Genomic DNA, 19746 nt, shown 5'->3' with positions numbered 1-19746 from the left:
TGGGTGCTGGGAATCAGGCTCAGCTCTTCATATTTATAAGGCAAGTGGTTTATTAACTGAGCCATCTCCACTTTTACATCCAAACACTCTTGTAGTAGTTTTTTTTTTCTTTTTTTTTAACTCTTTACACTTTGGGGGTCTGCCACCCAACTCTTAAATAAATACACGGGGACTTATTCTTTCTTATGAATGCCTGGCCTTAGCTTGGCTTGTTTCTTGCCAGCTTTTCTTAAATTATTCCATCTACCTTTTGCCTCAGGGCTTTTACCTTTCTCTATTTCTGTGTATATTTTCTTTGCTTTTTATTCCGTGTCTGCTGTGTGGCTGTGTGGCTGGCTGTGTGGCTGTGTGGCCGGCCCCCAGCATCCTCCTCTCCTTCTCCTTCTCTGGCTCTCCCTCTTCTCTTTTTCTTCTCCTATTTATTCTCTCTGCCCGCCAGCCCCACCTATCCTTCTCCTGCCTTGCTATTGGCTGTTCAGCTCTTTATTAGACCAATCAGGTATTTTAGACAGGTAAAGTAACACAGCTTCACAGAGTTAAATGAATGCAACATAAAAGAATGCAAGACATCTTTGCATCATTAAACAAATGTTCCGCAACACAAACAAATGTAACACATCTTCAACTAGTATTCCACAGTACACTCTGAAATGTATACATCAATAACTTTTGTGGGTTTTTGTTCTTTGAGACAGGGTCTCTCTGTGTAGTCCTGGCTGTTGTGAAACTCTGTATGTGACCTATGCTGGCCTCGAAGTCAGAATTCTCCTCTGCCTCCTGAGTGCTGGGATTACAGGCGTGCGCCACCATTCTTGGCTTGCTTGACTTGCAATAATTTTAAGATGAGTGTTAGAAACACTTGATTATACTCTATTATTTTTTAAATATCTACCCATTCACTAGTGTGTCTTTTCTCTTTTTTTTTTTCCCAAAGGTTTTGAATTGTTACTAAGTTAAAGATTTGTTTGTTGGAGCTGGAGAGATGGTTCAGTAGTTAAGAGCACTGGCTGTTTTTCCAGAGGTCCTGAGTTCAATTCCCAGCAACCACATGGTGGCTCCCAACCATCTCTAAAGGGCACACATGCAGACAAAGCACCTTGTAAATAAATAAATAAAGGCAGAGTGAAGGGTCCTAGAAAGAGCAGACATGTTGCTTAATATAAGACTGTATAATTTAAAAAAAAAAAAGATTTGTTTGTCTAGTGACTCAGTTTTGAAAGACTAGGAGCTATTTTTCTGCCTATTGTCTTCAAACCTTAGACTAAATGTTAACATTTCCTTGTTTTTATCCATGTTTATCAATATCTTAAGTAAAATAAAAAATGTTAATTACCTATGATTTATTTAATCCCCTCATGTCTGAGGTTATTGCATATATATAATAAAAAATTTGAGGCAAGCAGTGGTGGCGCATGCCTTTAATCCCAGCACTCGGGAGGGAAAAGGAGGCAGATCACTGTGAGTTCGTGGCCAGACTGCTCTACAGAGCGAGTTTCAGGACAACCAGGTCTACATGGAGAAACACTCTCAAAAACAAAACAAAGCAAAAAGAAAGGAAGGAAGGAAGGAGAGAAAGGAAGGAAAGAAGGAAGGAAGGAAGGAAGGAAGGAAGGAAAAAGAAAGAAAGAAAGAAAGAAAGAAAGAAAGAAAGAAAGAAAGAAAGAAAGAAAGAAAGAAAAGAAACTTTTCTTATGCCAGCTGAAATTAGTTTGAAAGTGCCTTGATTAAAATCATTAAAAATATATCTGAGCCCTGTTCTCAGGAGCTGTGGATCACATGATCAGACACCCTGACAAGGATCTGCTGTCAAGGAAGGTCCTCAGTATTCAACAGTTTGGTCCCTCAGCATCATGTGGGAGATCTGTACACTATGTAGTACTCACATGGTTTCCTGTTTTTAGGTTTGGTCTGAGATTGGAAAAGGCTTTCTCGATGGGTCACTTGATAAAAATACCACTCGGAAGAAACATTATCAAGATGGTAAGTTTAGCCACTCTCAATGAACCAGTTTTGGGTAGTGAATGGTAGGCAAGGTACCTACTCCTGGTCCAGATCCCGGCTCTCACCCTCAGATTTTAATAAGGTTTCAAAGATACATTCCAGGATTTTAGTAGTTTTATCTTTGAATAGTGAGATTATTGGTCATTTATATTTTCTCTATGCTTTTTCCTTCTACATTTCATTCAGTGATCGTTTTTCTTCAATGAAAGCAGTAAGTAGAAGCTGACACTCACTGTACAGTGAGCTCTCAGTCCGTGATTGTGGAAAGCATAAGGGGACACCAGAAAGTTTACTATTATGAATAATAAACACTATTGGTGAAATTATTAAGGCCACTCCACGTAGTTAAAAGGGAGGTTTATTTTGTGGGGTAACTTACAAGTGAAGGGATAGTTGACAGGGTCTGGGAAAGGTGTAGCGCAGTCCGGCGGTGTTCTCTGAAGAACTCTGCTCGGTCTACCTCCAGCATCCAGGGTCCAGGAACCAAGAGAGCCATAGCATCCGGATCTCGGGTCTTCAGCGTCCTCTCACAGCCCCGTCTTATAGGCGTGACCATTACCGAAGCCTCAATGGGGGTTGGAACTTCCAGATCAAAGCTGGAGTGGCTACCCACTACAAAACACGGGTGGAATTCTCTTAAAACAAGAAAATACTTGTGTAGTTTTATTTAACTTTATTTTATTTGATATGTATGAGTGTTTTAGGTACATTTCTGTACCACTTGCATGGCTGGTCCCCTCAGAGGCCAGAGGAGGGCGTCACATCCTCTGCAACTGTAATTACAGACAGTTATAAATCTCCATGTCTGTGCTGGGAATCAAACTCGGGTCTTCTGGGAAAGCAGCTGGTGCTCTTAACCACTGAGCCACCTCTAGCCCACGTGGAGACTTTTACGTGTGTGTATGTGGTGCTGAGGATGCTGGGCACATGGTCTGCCACCGAGCTGTATCTCTAACCCTTATTATTGGCGTACTGTTCTATAAATAGAAAACCCAAACCAAACTAAATGTCTAGTATTACAGGAACTGCTAAGTAAATAATGTCAAAATGATAAACTATTCTACAGACATCTGTGAAAATGTATCAAAATTTTAGAATTCTCTAACATTTAAAAAAAAATTTATATGAATGAGTTTGCTTTTTTGTTTTTGTTTTTTTGTTTCTTTGGGTTTTGTTTTTTGGATTTGTGTGTGTGTGTGTGTGTGTTGTTTCTTTATCTTGTAGGGCTGGGGATGGCTCCGTTGGTTATCACTGGCTGCTCTAGCCCAAGGACTTGAGTTCAGATTCCCAGCACCTGTACAGAATCTAGGTGGGTGGCACACACCTGTAGCTCCAGCACTCGAGGGGACATCAGAGGAAGGGACGGGTGGATCCAAGGGCTTGCTGGTCAGCCAGCCTAGCTGAAATGCCAACCTCTAGTTTCAGTGAAAGACCTTATCTCAAAAAATAAGGTGCCAAGCCATCAAAATGGATCGGTGGGCAGACCTGACCGCGCACATGTCCATGTAGACTAGAGCTCAATGTCTGATTCCGTCCTCTGTCTCTCTTGACCTTAAGTTTTGAGACAAGTCTCTAGCTAAACTTAGAGCTCACTGACTAGGAAAGACTAGCTGGCCAGCGAGCCCCAGGGTCTGTCTCTCTCTTTTGCTTCCTTACGTGAGCGATGGGGCTATAAATCTAGGTCCTCACGCTTGGGCAGCAGACACTTCACTGAGCCGTCCCACGCTCACACCAGCAGTGAGTTAATAGGTTTACTCTGACCCTGCTTCAGTTTCTTTTCTTGGGACCAGGCAGGGTAATTAGAACACAGATCCTGCACAGCCGTACACTTAAGGTGTGGTCCCAGCTACTTGGTATGCTGAGGCAGGAGGATCATCCATTTGGATCCAGGAGTTAGAAACCCACCTCCCTAAAGAGGAAAACAAGGCTTCGTGAGAGCGACCGATTATTTTCCATATGTAATGGTATTCTTCATAGGCTTCTCTTAGGTATTTAATTATGACCTGCTGTGTACTGGTTCTTCCTCTGTGCACAGGCCACAAAGCATCATGTGCTCATACTGACTGTTTTAGGGATGCTCCTGACACACCCACCAGGGTTTTTTAAAAGCCAATTTGATACACTTCCAGTGAGCGTACTCATGGCCATTCTCCTCATTTGATGGATGCATTTAGATTAATTCCCCTTTGTAAAAACTACATTTCAGAAATGGTCACGATAATTCCCAAGCTTCTTTACACCACAGTTTTGTGTTGTTTTGTTTTAATATCGAAGCCTGGTTTCTACCCCCCAGACACTTAGATTCAATTGCTATGAGGTGTGACTTGTGTTTTACTGTCTTTAGAAACGCCTCCCCGGTGATTGCAGTGTGCTGCCGTGTGGGAATTACTGCTGCAGCACACACCAGCAAAGCCTCCTTTCCATCCTCAAAGTGGGGTCAGTTTTTCAAGTCATCACTACTTGGTCAGGATTTATACTGTCCTGTTGTTCTGAGAGATGCTAATGCATAAGAAGACTCCCTGTGCCTCATTCTAGCTGGAAGAAATTAGAAGTGATCTAAATTAGTAAATTTATAGAGTGTGAAAAACGGCTGTGGTGGAAAGTGGGAGGGAGGCAGGAGAGTGGGGTGGGCGGAGAGGCTACAGTTTTAATTATTGTGACGGGGGCATCAGCTGAGATTGTTTATCAACATTAATGAGATGGAGAAACCAGCCCTGCAGACCATTGGGTACCTGGATGTCCGAGGGAAGTCTGGCGGAGAGACTGTGACTCGGAATCTTAGAGGTCCAACTATTCCCAGCGTATTTGAAGCTAGTATGGCTACCGTGATGCACATTATAAGGTGAGAGATGGAGATGAGGTCAGGAAGACTGGACAGCATTTGTACGGCTTAGAGCTATGTATACGTGTATGTATATGTATACATATATGTATATGTAAGCATATGTCTAGGTTGCTTCTTTGAGATAGGAAGCCAGTAGATGGTTCTGAGCTGTTATGCTCTGAGTTATGTATTTTTTTTTTTTAAGATCTTGGCTTCCACTGATAGGTGAGAATGTCAGGTCGGAGGCAGAGGGAGTAATTCAGGCGCTCTAGCAATGAAGCAGACTAGAGACTAGGCTTGGACCAGGTGCTGACCCGCAGGTAATGAGGGGCAAAGACAAGAGAGCAACAGAAAATTCTGTGCTCTGAAGACAGAACCATCAACACTGACTAATGCGTTAAATATGGAGAGAGAGAGAGAAGGCGGCAGGCTGTTGGGCCAGAGTAACTAAAATAAGATTCTTAGTAAACACCATGGGGAAGCTTGGGAAGAAGACACAGTTTTGGAACATGTAATATGCTTCAGGTACCTCATCAGTGGAGATGTCAAGGTTGCAGTTAAATTTATGAGTCTGGAGTTTGGAGGAAAGAGGTCCTGACTAGAAGTAAAATTTTGGAAGTATTTGGAAGTATTTGTTACTGGAGTTTTAAAATCTCCAGACCAGAGTTCACCAAGGTAGCAAATATAGATTAAAAGGGAGGTCCAAAACAAGGCTCTTCCGTAGTGAGTTCCAGGCCAGCCTGGGCCAAATAGTGAGACCCCATCTCCAAACAGACAAACCAAAAAAAGAAAGAAGAAAGAAGAAAAGAGAAATAAACAATAGCCCAGCCCTTAGACATTCCATTACTAAAACATTAACTCTGAAAGGAGTTCAAAGATGAGATGGACAGCAGACAGAGAAGGAGTGTGAGCTCCTGGACTGTCCTCCTGGGAGCCATGGGGGCCAGCACTTCTGAGTGAGGTCTAATGTCGCCAGTGATAGAGCCGGTCAGCGAGGATGAGGGAGGAAGCAATCTTGGGACAGTTTTAGTGGCCATCAGTTACCAGTTAGTTACTTGTGTCTTTTAGGTTTCAGAATTGACCTTTCTGATTATGTCCTGTCTGTTTCTCTTTCTCGGTGAGGGAGACTTGTTTTGAGAGGAGCAGTGGAATTACAAGGCAGAATTTCGAAGGAAGGGTTAACATTAACAGAGAAACCTGAGTGTTTAGCGGCCTGTGTGCTGTTAGAACTGTTTTACATTTTCACCTGGGTGGTAACAATTTAAATGTTTCTTTAGACTCAGTTACTTCTTGAATTGCATGTAGGTATTTTATGCACTTTTTAGTATGTATCTGAAATGTAACAAAGGAAGACAAAATGTGTATGAATTTAAATACAAATTTGCTTTTAAACTTATTGGTTACTGACTTCAAAGGTTTTGTTCCTCACATGGTAATATGAACAGAGGGGTTTTTGTTTGTTTGTTTGTTTGAGATGGGGTTTTTCTATGTAGCCCTGGCTGTCTTGGGACTTACTCTGTAGACCAGGCTGGCCTCAAACTCAGAGATCCACCTGTCTCTGCCTCCCAAGTGCTGGGATTAAAGGTGTGCGCTACCACTGCCCAGCCTGAACAGAATTATTTTTAGGAAGTTTAATCTCCACAAATACTTATATACTTAATTAATTTCTTTCAAATTTTCTTCTTTAAGCCCTCATGCAGTTGGAATCTACTCTAAAGAAAATCATAAAGGAACGAAAAGGAAGAAACTTCAGTCAGCATATCTTCATCGACTCCTTAATCCAAGGGAACCTTAATGAGCAGCAGGTGATGAAAGTGTTAGGCGTTTATGAGAAGGTCATGTATTCGTAGAGCGCAAAATTCAGTCCAAATGGCCTCCAAGAAGTTGTGTGTCTCTTTTGTCATGTCGTGAGTAGTCAACATCCCACTAGTTCACCCTCTGAAACGCTGTAGAGCATTTAAAATTAGGATAAGCAAACATCAAGCCCAAATGATCTATTAAATTAATAGAGGAGGAGTGTGTGTGAGCCTTGATGGGCTCAGCCTTCCTGCCCACATGGCCCGGTTCAATCCTTGTTTGTTACCATCATAACGCTGTGTTTATGGTGTTGCCGGGCAAGGGTCAGCAGTGACATCCTTGCCCAATTCATTATAGGAGTCCCGGCATGGCATATACAATCTCTAATAGGCAGAAGGAAGTTTCTGGATGTGAGTTTGTGCAGAAATTGATCAGGTTCTGAGGACAGTAGCAGGCACTTCTTCCCCATGCCCAAGACAATATTGTTGCACCAGACCATGCCATGAAAATAGGACTGAAAAGGTTTGCCTGTGGTGAGCCAGTAAGATTACTAAGAAATAAATGTCTGCTGCATCAAAAAGTCTGTGCAACCAGGAGTGGGGGCACACACCTTTAGTCCTAGTACTCAGGAGGCAGAGGCAGGCCAGTTTTTGAGTTCTAGGCCAGCCTGCATAGTGAGACCCTGTCTTGAAAAACAAAAGACAGTGCAAGGTAGGATCCACCCATGACAGGTGGATAGGAGAGGGTAGGGGTTTGAGGAACCACAATGCTTGTATAGTCTGATTGCCAAAGGATAAAAATAATTAAAAATGAGAAAAATAAAAGGTAAAATTAACACAAGTAAGAAAATGGGCAGTCCAGTCTTTCGAGATTGTTATTTGTTCTTTAACATGAAAATGTGTGAGCCTGTGTGGGATTATATACACCGTGTGTGTGCAGGAGCCCTCAGAGGCCAGAAGAGGGCGTTAGACCTCTGATCCTGGACTTACAGGTGGTTGGGAGCCTCCCATTGTGCTTGCTGGGAACCAAACCCAAGTCCTCTGCAATAGCAGTGAATGCTCTTAACTGCTCGGACGCCTCTCCGGCCCAGCTGCCTATTATTTAGATTGGTTCTCACACGGATTTTGTCTTTGGTGAAGACCTAATAAAGATATATTTCCCCCCACTTTTTCCTGAACCTAATTTTATACTCTAGATTATTTTAGTAGGATCTAGTAAAGACCACCTTATATTTCATACTTTCTAAATTTAGTTTTGTCTTGCAGATCCTAGAAGACAGTATGATATTTTCTCTGGCCGGTTGCATAATAACTGCAAAGTGTAAGTATGGGTTGATTTCTCTCTGAGATGGATTACAGAATGCGCACAGGTGAAGCTGTTCTAGAGGGAAGCACTGCAGGACCCCTCTGTCGTGTCCCTTCCTCGCTGTTGGATTCTGGTTTAAAAAACTCGCTTCCCGTGGGTGCCTCCCCGACGCACGTGTGTTCAATTTCACCTTCGAAAATTGCCATAAATTTCACGGCACATTTTATGGATTGTGAATTCTGTTAGCGCCTTTCAAATGAACTGCCATCAACACCTTTCCTGGTGAGTGATGAGTGATGAGCTTTTCCATACCCTACACACACACACACACACACACACACACACACACACACACACACACGCACGCACGCACGCACCCCCCCACCCCCCCCACCCCCCGTGCTAAGGGTTGAACCCGGTCCTTGTCCACACTGGACAGATAGTCCCCCACTGATTCACAGCCCCTCTGTTGCTGCATTTCATCAAACCCAAGCCAGTCTGCTGTTACTAAGGACTGGAAAAGGGTGCCGAGTCCACAGTGATCATGATTCGAAAGAACTCTCTTCTTGGAATTGAAGATGATTTCTATTTAAAATCCTAAGATTGTGACCTTCATTGGTTTGTAGATTTATAGAGAACACCTCATTGACACAGGATTTATAAAAATGTTTATAAACATAAAAAGGTATAATATAAAGTGCTTCCAGGAAGTATTCAGGTACCAGCTTAAAATGTGGAAAGTTTATGTTCACTTGAAGGACTTGGTTTCCGCTTTATTTCAGGGGGAAGTTTTTGGAATGCTGAGGGCTATCAGTGTAAACTCCCCACACATTTCTCCTCTTTAACATCTAGATGTGTCCAGATGTTACAGACTAAATGAAATTTATGCAGATGTGTCAAAGATCTCAATTACTTAAAATGTGTTATTTAATTTCTTCTCACATTTGTTTACCTGTTATGGTAGCATGGGCATGTCATGGTGTGAGCATGCAGTCAGTGGAGTTCAGCTTATTGTAGGTCCAGGAACTGGACTCAGGTCATTAGGCTTGCCAGCCAGTAAATTTACCGCTGAGCCATCTCATAACCCATCAATATTCTTTTAATGCTTATTCGTTTTCTTGATTTTTTTTTTTTTGAGACAGGGTTTCTCTGTGTAGCCCTGACTGTCCAGGCTGGCCTCGAACTCACAGAGATCTGCCTGCCTCTGCCTCCCGAGTGCTGGGATTAAAGGTGCGCACTGCCAGGCTTTGCTTATTTGTTTTAAATCTATGTTACATTAAAATGTATCTTTGATAAAGCTTTTTAAAAAATGGAATTAACCTGGGCATGGTGGCCAGTATTGAGGAGGGTGAGTTGGGAGGGTCACAAGTTCCAGGCCAGCCAGGGCCACGCAGTTTAAAAAACAGAAACAAAACAAAAGGGAGTTTATTATGCTGTGACAACCACAAAAATTGGTCATGTGAAAGGTAGACTTAAAGTTAAATCATTTTCAGTTTTTAGGGAGAGTTTATAAAGAACATTACTATTTATTTCTTTGCATGTATTCTGTGACTTTAAAGAGATGTATTTATTAGTTTTAAGTGATAAGTCAAGCAGGACATATGGATGACTACTGTATGCAAATCCTTGTTAGTAGTGGTTCACCCTAAAGCCATAGTGGGCCATGCTAAGTAAAGTTGTAGCACACACCTTTAGTCCCAGCACTCAGGAGGCAGAGGCAGGTAGCTCTCTGGGAGTTTGAGGCCAGCTTGGTTACAGAGCAAGTTCCAGGACAACCAGGATGTGTAGGGAAAGTTAACATAGCCAGTTACTCTTGAATAATTGAGTTACAGGTGGCTATTGATTTTTAGAGGCAGACATTTTTTTTTCCTCTAATTTTTAAGACTGGGTTTCTCTATGTAGTTTTGGTGCCTGTCCTGGATCTTGCTCTGTAGATCAGGCTGTCCTTGAACTCACAGAGAACCATCTGCCTGCCTCCACCTCCCAAGTGCTGGGATTAAAGGCATGTGCCACCACTGCCTGGCCTTCAAGCATACATTTTTTAAAAGTTAACTTCGGGTTTTGTGAGTATAGTTCAGTGTTAGAACACTTACCTTGCACACACAAGGCCTTGGTTTGATCCCCAGCACTGAGATAACAACAATAATAATAATAATAATGATAATATTATTATTATTTAATTTGAGTCAGTCCCCAACCTAGGGAAAAAGGTCATTGATAAGACGAGGTAGACAGTGCTCTATACACAGCACAGAGCTCCTGGAATAGAAAAGGCAGCTCCGGAGGTACCTGTTGCTTAAGCGTATCTAGGGAGAGGTTTATTGGAACAGTCAGGGAACGTAGCTGCTTTGTTCCGTCTGCCATTTGTCCCTTGTACCCTGTGAAAATCATCCACAAACCAGCTGAAACCAAAAGTGAGCCACGAGCCAGTGTCTGTCAGAGTACTTACTAGAAGTTCAGAGGAGGGCGGGGAGGTGGCTCGGGGGGCGAAGGTATGCGCCTCCAACCTGACGACCTGAATTCAGACTCAGGAATCCACATGGCGGAAGGAGAGAACCGACTCCTACAGGTTCTGAGCCCCGCAGACATGTCGACACACTTACATACACATACACATACACATACACATATACATATATACACATATACATATATACATATACACATATACACATACACACATACACATATACACATACACATATACATATATACACATACACATACATATATGCACAGAAGATAAATATGATTAAAGTTTTTAAAATAGTGCAGGTGGTGGACCTTACCCCCAACTTGTAGAGTCAGAGTCTCTGGTTGTTAGGTTGTAGCACCAGTGAACTGTCAAATGATTTGGGGGAGCCAATCACCCGAGCAATAATTATTAAAGGTTTAAAAAAATTTCATGTTGTCATATGAGCAAATCTCCCACTAATTTGATTTGTAGGAATCATTAGTGTTTCTAGTGAAGAAGCTGATTAAGTCAGGTTTTTACTTCATGAGATTGAAATAGATAATCTCCAACATTCAGTCCCCCTTGGGTGTTTATCCTCACTGGTCTTTGGTAGGCTGACCTTACGTGGTCTGTCCCTTACCTGCCAGACTTCAGAAAGACATGTCTTCATAGCTCTACATGTTTTCCCTTCTTGTACACACCTTTGTGTTCTGTTCAAAGAAACTCAAGTCCTGTGAAGAATTTTGTTTTAATTTTTGGTAACATTCATGTACATCTACCAGGGAAAAAATTCATGAACTAAACCATTAGCCTTTTTTCTTATTTTATACCAGAAATTATGTAGTAGCTATTTTCATTGATCCCAATATGCTTTTTACATAGTGTGCACCTGGGCAATCTGCTTTCTGACGACTTCTGAAGAAGTTCAGAAGAAGCTGCATAAGGAGATAGACCAAGTTTTCGGGAAGGGTCCTATTACTTCCGAGAAAATTGAGCAGCTAAGGTAGGAATACAATGAGAGGAAAAAATCATTAAACAGGCAATATCAGGTGGTTTATTTATAACATAAAGCTTATGCTAATATGTAGGAAAGATAAAGATATCTTTCTTAAAATATTTACATAGATTTCAATTTTGATTTGTTTCTGTTTATTTAAAAAATTATTTAGATGGGCGTAGTGGTACAAACATTTAATCCCAGCACTCGAGAGGCAGAGGCAGGTGGATCTCTGTGAGTTCAAGGCCAGCCTGGTCTACGTAGTGAGTTCCAGGACAGCCAGAGCTACAATAAAGAGACCCTGTCTTGCAAAAACCAAAACAACAACAACCAAGTTTTAAGTGTCTGTGTCTATAAGAGTGTGTGTGCACATCTGTGTGGGTGCCTGTGGAGACCAGAAGAGGGAGTTGGATCCCTTGGCGTTGGAGTTAGTTGTGAGCCACCTAACATGGGTACTGGGATCCAAACTGAGTCCTCGTGATTGAGCAGCAAGCACTCTTACTTGTTCATGACAGTCTCTGTTTCTGAGTTTTGAGGCAAAGTCTTTATTGTGTACGGGGCACAAACTTGTAATCCTCCTGCCTCAACCTCCTGGGTACTGTGATGACAATTACGTGTACCACACCCATTTACATACAGATTTTAACAGATTGAATTTAATCTCATGTCTAAAACCATAAAAGTAGTTCTGGGAGCTGGAGAGATGGCCCAGCAGTTAAGAGCACTGACTGTTCTTCTAGATGACCCAGGTTCAAATCCTGGAACCCACTTGGTGGTTCACAACCATCTGCAGTTCCAGTTCCCAGGGATCCAGTGCCCTCTCCTGGCCTCCATGAGCAGTACATGCTAATATGGTATAACAGACACACATGCTAGCAAAACCTAGGAATAGAGAATAATAATACTTTTAAAAACAAGACTACACAACTGTTGGGCCATATTTAAAAAAATAGAGTAGGTTCCACAGAACCTTTTAATTAGCTTATATGTAGTACCTACCAATGATGTCAAGCATGTGGACAATCATACTTCGTTTATAGGATTCCAAATAGTACAGGCACACGGAGAAATGCTATGGTAGGATTTTATAGTGTTAAGCATACATTCAGCCTCTGTATGACTCAAAAATTCCTGAGCATTCCTAGGTAGTTACTCAAGAGAAACGAAAGCAGGCCTACACAAAGACCTGTGTGCAAATGTTGGTAGCCGTATATTCAAAACGAACAAGAGCCGGAAGCAGTCCAGATGTCTACCAACTGGTAGATAAATTAGCAAATTTTGACACTGCCATACTGTGGGAGGCTACTAATTAATAGAAAAACAAAGTCAATATATACAGTGGAAACACAAAGTGCAGAGGACTGCCTACCACATTGTTTGACTAATGTGAAATTCTGCAAAAGGCAGCATCAGCTGCTAGAAAGCCTTGCCGCTTACTTCTCTCAACCTGTTCTCCAGATTGCTGCCGGGGTCTGTGGTTGCATCCTCTAGTCACTTGGGCCACTGCAAAAGACAGACACCTACCTGGAAGCAATCTCAAACTGTTCCTCAGTCTGTAGGCATCAGAAGGCTTCAGTTCAGTTTTTTTTTTTTTTTTTTACCCTGAGACAGGATTTCTCTGTGTAGCTTTGGAGCCTATCCTGGAACTTGCTCTGTAGACCAGGCTGGCCTCGAACTCACAGAGATCTGCCTGGCTCTGCCTCCCGGGTGCTGGGATTAAAGGTGTCTGTCACCACCGCCCGGCTCAGAGTTCAGTCTTAACACAAACATCCCCAAAAAAGAAAAAGAAAGTTTCCCAGGTCCCTGAAACTGGAGTTAGTCTGTTGTGAGTTACCGTGTAGGTGCGGGGACCCAAACCCGGGGTCCTCTGAAAGAGCCACGAGTGTTCACAACCTCTGAACCATCTCTCCAGCTCAGTGGTGTGGCTTTTGACCTCCATTCTCCAGTGTTTGTCATGTTTGTTGACTTCAACACATCTGTTTACAGATATTGCCGGCAAGTGCTATGTGAAACTGTTCGGACTGCCAAACTAACCCCAGTTTCTGCCCGGCTCCAAGATCTTGAAGGAAAAGTCGGCCCATTTGTTATTCCTAAGGAGGTGGGAAACGTTTGTTGTTTTTAACTTAGCTTGTCTTCAGCTGCTTCGGTGTGTGTTTTTATTTGATTTCTTTTAATTGAAAGTATGTTTTCCCATACGGTCTATTTTGGTCAGTTTCCCTTCACCCATCTCCTCCCATCCTTTCAGCTCCCCGGCCTTCTTTCTCTCTTTAGAAAACAAACAGGAAAATAAAGAAACAAATCAGAATAAACAAAACATACAAAAAAAAAAAAAAAAAAAAAAAAAACCAAAGAAGCAGCGTGAGAAACACATTCACAACACAAACACACTCACACACACACCACACACAACAAAAAAAACACAAAGTTGGAAACCATAATATACAAGCAAAAGGCCAGTAAGTTAAAGAAAAAAAAAAAAGCCAGAACAAAGCATTTTGAGAGGAAAGTCTCCAAAGACGCCATTGAGTTGTCTTGTGGTGGCTGTCTGCCGCTGGGCTGGGGTGTGTTCTTGTGTTCCTGAAGGTGTCCAGTCAGTGCTACACGTCACTGAGACACAGCCAGACTCACGGCCAGTGGACCTGGAGAATTTCCTTTCACTTTCCTCCCTTGTCTCCATGTCCCGCTGTCCCCCGTCTGTACGTCTGTGCGTTCTTGTGTGTGATTCTTGTGCTGTGTGTGCATGCGTATACACACATATGTGTACCAGGCGTTTTCCTTTGGGCCACCAACCAGCTCCCAAATCAAGATACGGAGACGTACCATCTCATGGCCAGTTTGGCCTCTTCTTATTTGTTGCATACATGATTCACATGCTACCAGGCAGTGCTAACTTCAGATATTCATGTCTACCCAAGGACTCGAACACAAAAACACACACAAATTCATATCAACTGTCCAATTAAAAAAAAAAAAAGATACGGAGACATATATTAGTTTTCGGATGCTCGGCCTTAGCTCAGCTCTTATTTTAATCTGTTTCTCTTTATCTACGTTTTGCCTTGGGACTTCTTTTTTTCCCCTTCTGTTTATCTTGTTTTCCTGCTGTCTCTACGGCTGACTGGGTTCTGTCCCTCTTTTTTTTTTTTCTTTCTCTTCTCTCTTCTGCCTAGATTTCTCCTCCTATTTATTCTCTCTGTCCGCCAGCCCTGCCCACCCCTCTCCTGCCTAGTTATTAGCTGTCCAGCCCTTTATTAGACCAGTCAGGTGCCTTAGGCAGGCAAGGTGAAACAGCAACACACCTTTACATCATTAAATAAATACAGCAAAAACAAATGTAACAAACTTTTACACAATTCAAGTAATATTCCACCATAAACAAAGGTCACACACCTTTACACGGGTCAAGTAATATTCCACAGCATAAACAAATATAACACATCTTTACATACGTATGTATCTTTAAAACTCAAGTTAGGGGCTGGTAAGATTACTCAGCAGATAAAACACCTGACGTGCAAGCCTGGTGACCTCAGTTTGACCCCCAGAACCCACATAAAGATGGAAGGAGAGAACTGACTCCGAAGAGTTGAACTCCGATCCCACACTTGCATGCCGTGACACACCTTAATCACACTCACACATAATACGCACAAGAAATAATAATAATAATTTTTTTAAACTGAGCCTTACTATGATATGTTATAATTAATATGTTCTTTCTTCTTTTTTATTGAGTATATCATAACTGTTAATAAAACTGGCACTTTATGGAGATCCCATTCATTTTAAAAGCCATGTAGTATTCCACTATATGTATCATATTAACTTATGTCCTGTAAATAAACCCGTCCCTCTAATGAAGATTCAGATTGACATTCTCTTTTTATTTTTATAAATTATACAGTTGTATAGGTATTGAATAATACCTTAGAAATGGAGTTTTTAAAAGCTGGGCATGGTGTTGCATATCATTGTAATTCCAGTACTTGAGAGGCTGAGGCAGGAGGATTGCCATATGTTTGAAGCCATCCTGGAAGACATAGTGTGTTGGAGGTCAGCCTGGGCTACATAGTGAGGAAATGGAGTGTCTGGATCAAAAGCCGTGTGCTACCTTTAGGGATTGAAGTTAGCTCAGGTAGAGCCCTTGACCAACTGTGTGCAAGGCCCTGGTTTTGAGCCTGAGCACCACCAAATGAATTATTTCATTAATAATAAGTGAATCTTGTAAAAGGCAATTTATACTTCACTAATAATGATAGTACATGCTTTCTCAGGGCTAGGAATGTGGCCCCATGATAGTATACTTACCTGGCTTGTGTAGAGGTCAGTCCTTAGCACAACAAGGATCAACTAACTAACTCACAAAATCCTTTGAAGATTGGGGGTGGTGGCACATGCCTTTAATCCCAGCACTTGGGAGGCAGAGGCAGGTGGGATCTCAGTGAATTTGAGGCCCTTGTGGTCTACAAAGTGAGTTCCAGGACAGACAGGGCTGTTACACAGAGAATCCCTGTCTTGAAAAAAAAAAAAAAAAAGAAGAAAAAGGAAAAAAGACTGGGGGTATAGTTCAGTGGGCCCCAGAGTTCAATCCCTAAGCCTCCCCAAAAATAAAAAAATAAAACCCTCCCTCCAGTTTCTCACCACTTTGGATTTATGAATCTTCTGTGTGTCTCGTGCGTCACATTATCTCATTGATCCAACGCTTCTCTCTGATAATGAACGGCTTTTCACACATGTATCCACAGTTTGCACTTCTCTTCTGACCCCTGCTCTTCTTCCTGGTGAGCTGTCTGCCTGTTCCTCGGCTGTCGGTTATGTGGGGATTTCTTCCTGTTTATAATCCCCTTCCACTGAGGCTCACCCTACTTCTCAGGTTTAAATTTTCACAGAGTCAAGTCTGGCTTTTCCTGCTCGGCATCCGGATACAGTGGCATGCTTGGGAGGCCTGATCTGTCGGAAGATCACCAAGAGAATGGCCCGTGGCGACTTGGTCACTTTACATTCTCACAGTCTGTCGTAGAAGAGCCTTTGGGTGACCAGTGTTGCGTTTGTCATGCTCTACTAACTAGACTTTGTCTTTTAGACCCTCGTCCTTTACGCCCTCGGCGTGGTTCTTCAGGACCCCAGCACTTGGCCGTCCCCACACAAGTATGAAACAGTCTTACGTTTTTTTGATTGCTGTGTTTATGTGTACGTGTATTTGCATTCCTTTCCAGTGGTTTGAAGAGAAAACTCAGTCTGTGGTAACGATGTGACAGAGGGCTGGGAAGCCACTCCAAACTTCTGTCTGCTCTTCGCCGCTTCTCCTTCATGGCCTCATTCCTCTATCCACTCTCCTTTCTCCTCTCTTCTTCCTTTACTTATTTTCTATTTATATATAACATTATATATATACATAAACATATATATGAAACATGTAACATTAAAACATTCTTAATAAAATAGCAGGTCTTCAATTTTTATTCTAAGATTATTAGCTATTTAGCTAAATTTTATATTCCAAATGTTTTTTTTTTTTTTGGTTTGTTTGTTTTTTCAAGTTTCTCTGTGAATTTTTGGTGCCTGTCCTGGATCTCGCTCTATAGACCAGGCTGGCCTCGAACTCACAGAGATCTGCCTGGCTCTGCCTCCTGAGTGCTGGGATTAAAGGCGTGCGCCACCACCACCACCACCACCCAGCTCCAAATTGTCTTAATAACAAAATTAAAGATGTGTTTCTGTAAAAATAAGTATGCCTATAATTATAGAAAACTAAAATTAGAAAAAAAATATTTTTTCTTAAGACAGGGTTTTTCTGTATAGCTCAGGCTGTCTTAGAACTCACTCTGTAGACCAGGCTAGCCTTGAACTCAGAGATCCACCTGCCTCTGCCTCTCGAGTGCTGGGATTAAAGATGTGCACCACTATTGACAGCAAAGTTGGAAATTTTTTAATCTTAAAAAAAAAAAATCAATGTGAAAAATGCCAAGGTTTCGATGAACTAAATTAAGTGAGATATGAAGGATCTAGCTGAGTGTGTTGCTCATGTGCAAGGCCTGGATTCCATGACAGTACCATAGGGGGAGAGACAGAGCAGGAACTGCATCGGAACTTTCGACATTATTGCTATTTTCAGAACATTCAGAGAAACTGAAAATGTTAAGAGGAATAGGTGGAGCCAGGTGTGGAGGCACACAGCTGTAATCCCATCACTTGGACATAACATGTCTTTCTCTGTCCACCAGCCAGCTCCCAAATAAGGACATGGAGACTTCTTGTGAATTATGAAAACTTGGCCTTTAGCTTAGGCTTGTAGCCAACCAGCTCTTATAACTTATTAATCTGCTTCTATTAATCGACACATTACCACGTGGCTTTTTTACCTTTTTTGCTGCACATCCTGCTTCCTCTGCCTCCGGCTGGTAACTCTGCCTTTCTTCCTCCCAGCATTCCTCTCTGCCCGGAAGTCCCGCCTATACCTCCTACCTACCTATTGGCTGATCCACAGCAATGCACCTTCACACAGTGTACAAATATCCCACAACACTGGGGAGGTGGAGGCAGGAAAAGTGAGTTTGAGGATAACCTGGGCTACATATCAAGACTTTCTCAAAAATATCTACCCCTACTCCCAAAGCGAATAGATGCTAAGTTGTGGAAGTCATTTTGAGCTATTAAATTTAGAAGATATAAAGGCTTGGAGATGGCTCAGTGGTTAGGAGCACTGACTACTCTTCCAGAGGTCCTGAGTTCAGTTCCCAGCACCCACACTGTGGCTCACAACCATCTGTAATGAGATCTGGCGCCCTCTTCTGGCCTGCTGGGATACATACAGATAGAACACTGTATACATAGTAAATACAGCATATATAATAAATAAGCAAATCTTTTTAAAAAAAATTTAGAAGCTATAGATATTAGTATAACTGAGAGCTTCCTGAAGCTGGGCACTTCCTTATTCATAGGCGGGCCCGTCTCAGAAGGAAGGAAGGGAGAGAGACGGGATGAACACAGTGATCTTCAGACTCAGCTCTTTTGGCTTCAGCCTTGGTTCATTTCACCCAGGACCTGTGTTGCCGCCCAAGGAACAAGCCCTGCTGGCTCAGCCCTTTGAGCAGAGGGGGAACAATTCCCGCCGCACAGGTGTGGGCAAGCTTAAAGGGATGCCTGGTGGAGTACCTAGCAGAGCACTTACTGTGTAGCAAATGTTTGATAAGTGTGCATGCGCAGCACTCAAGGCCAGGTGCTGTGCTAAAAGTTTTTAATTTGATTAAAATGTAAGTACATCATGTCCCCTCTCCCTCCGCTTCCTCCTACCCCTCCCATATCCTTGCTCCTCTTTGACCGTTGTTGCTACCCCTGCATATAAATGAATCACTATATAAACACAGCCGGTTGAGTCTGCTCTGTGCTGCCTGCATGTGTGTGCTCCTAAGGCCACTGGATGTTGGTGGATCAGAGAGCTCATCCCTAGAGGACACTCCTCCTCCTCCCCTCAGCAGTTGTCAGTTGCTTGTAGCCCCTCATCTAGGGGTAGGGCCGGGTGAGATATCCCCCCCCCTTCCCGTCCCAGGAATGTCAACTGTTACTGGAACTGTTTGGGTCTTGCTGAGGCAACCACATTGTTTCATGGGCGCATCTTCCCCGTCATAACTAGAAGGCGCCATCTCACAGTGGACTTCCTGGTCCTCTGGCATGAACCACTTCTCTTCCCTGATCCTACTTAATTCTCTCCACCGGCCCTGAGCGGAGTCTTCTACAGCTGGAGGAACTGGTCAGAGAGATTGCATTTATAGGACGGTGCAAACAGACAGGATGCCAGCTGTTGACCGCTGTCAGCTTTCGCTGTGCACAACTGGGAACGACACGTGTAGACCCCTACGTAGGACCTTCTACAAGACAGATGAATGCAAAGGATATGCCTTTTGGCATGTTGTAAATATCCTGGTGTGTGTGTGTGTGTGTGTGTGTGTGTGTGTGTGTTGGTTTTTCGAGACAGAGTTTCTCTATGTAGCTTTGGAGCCTGTCCTGGATTTCACTGTGTAAACCAGGCTGGCCTCGAACTCACAAAGATCCACCTGTCTCTACCTCCTGAGTGTTGGGATTAAAGGTGTGCACCACCACCGCCCAGCAAATACTGACATTTTAATAATCTGTAACATTGCTCTTAAATGTGTTCATTAGAATCTAAACACTCCTGCCTCCTGGGTACATGGAAGGTCAGGCGCTCTCCACCAAGTCCACCAGCAAGTGTTCATGTTCCTCTTCTCTAACACAGTATAGAGGTTTTAAAAACGTTTGTGTTTGAAAAGAACTTCCATGTTCCCTTTTTAATGTGTCTACTTCTCTAACAGCATTTGACAGGGAAAGTCTAAAATAAAAGAGCCT

The 19746-nt window shown here is 42.6% G+C and overlaps 1 protein-coding gene across 2 annotated transcripts in view; it reads left to right on the top strand.

Moving 5' to 3' along the window:
- Cyp20a1 (cytochrome P450 family 20 subfamily A member 1) overlaps positions 1 to 19746 on the top strand; it is a 54358-nt gene that overhangs the window by 33300 nt on the left and 1312 nt on the right. For both annotated transcript variants that reach the window (XM_076550311.1, XM_006975020.4), the window contains 6 exons: positions 1902 to 1980; positions 6515 to 6630; positions 7888 to 7942; positions 11265 to 11385; positions 13366 to 13477; positions 16463 to 16527. In XM_076550311.1, the coding sequence (XP_076406426.1) occupies positions 1902 to 1980; positions 6515 to 6630; positions 7888 to 7942; positions 11265 to 11385; positions 13366 to 13477; positions 16463 to 16527 (548 nt within the window). The remainder of the gene's footprint in view (positions 1 to 1901; positions 1981 to 6514; positions 6631 to 7887; positions 7943 to 11264; positions 11386 to 13365; positions 13478 to 16462; positions 16528 to 19746) is intronic.

Source organism: Peromyscus maniculatus, chromosome 13, assembly GCF_049852395.1.
Source record: "Peromyscus maniculatus bairdii isolate BWxNUB_F1_BW_parent chromosome 13, HU_Pman_BW_mat_3.1, whole genome shotgun sequence".
Classification (NCBI taxonomy): Eukaryota; Metazoa; Chordata; class Mammalia; order Rodentia; family Cricetidae; genus Peromyscus; species Peromyscus maniculatus.
The sequence above is the reverse complement of the archived record's forward strand: the minus strand, read 5'-3'. Positions and strand labels throughout refer to the sequence as shown.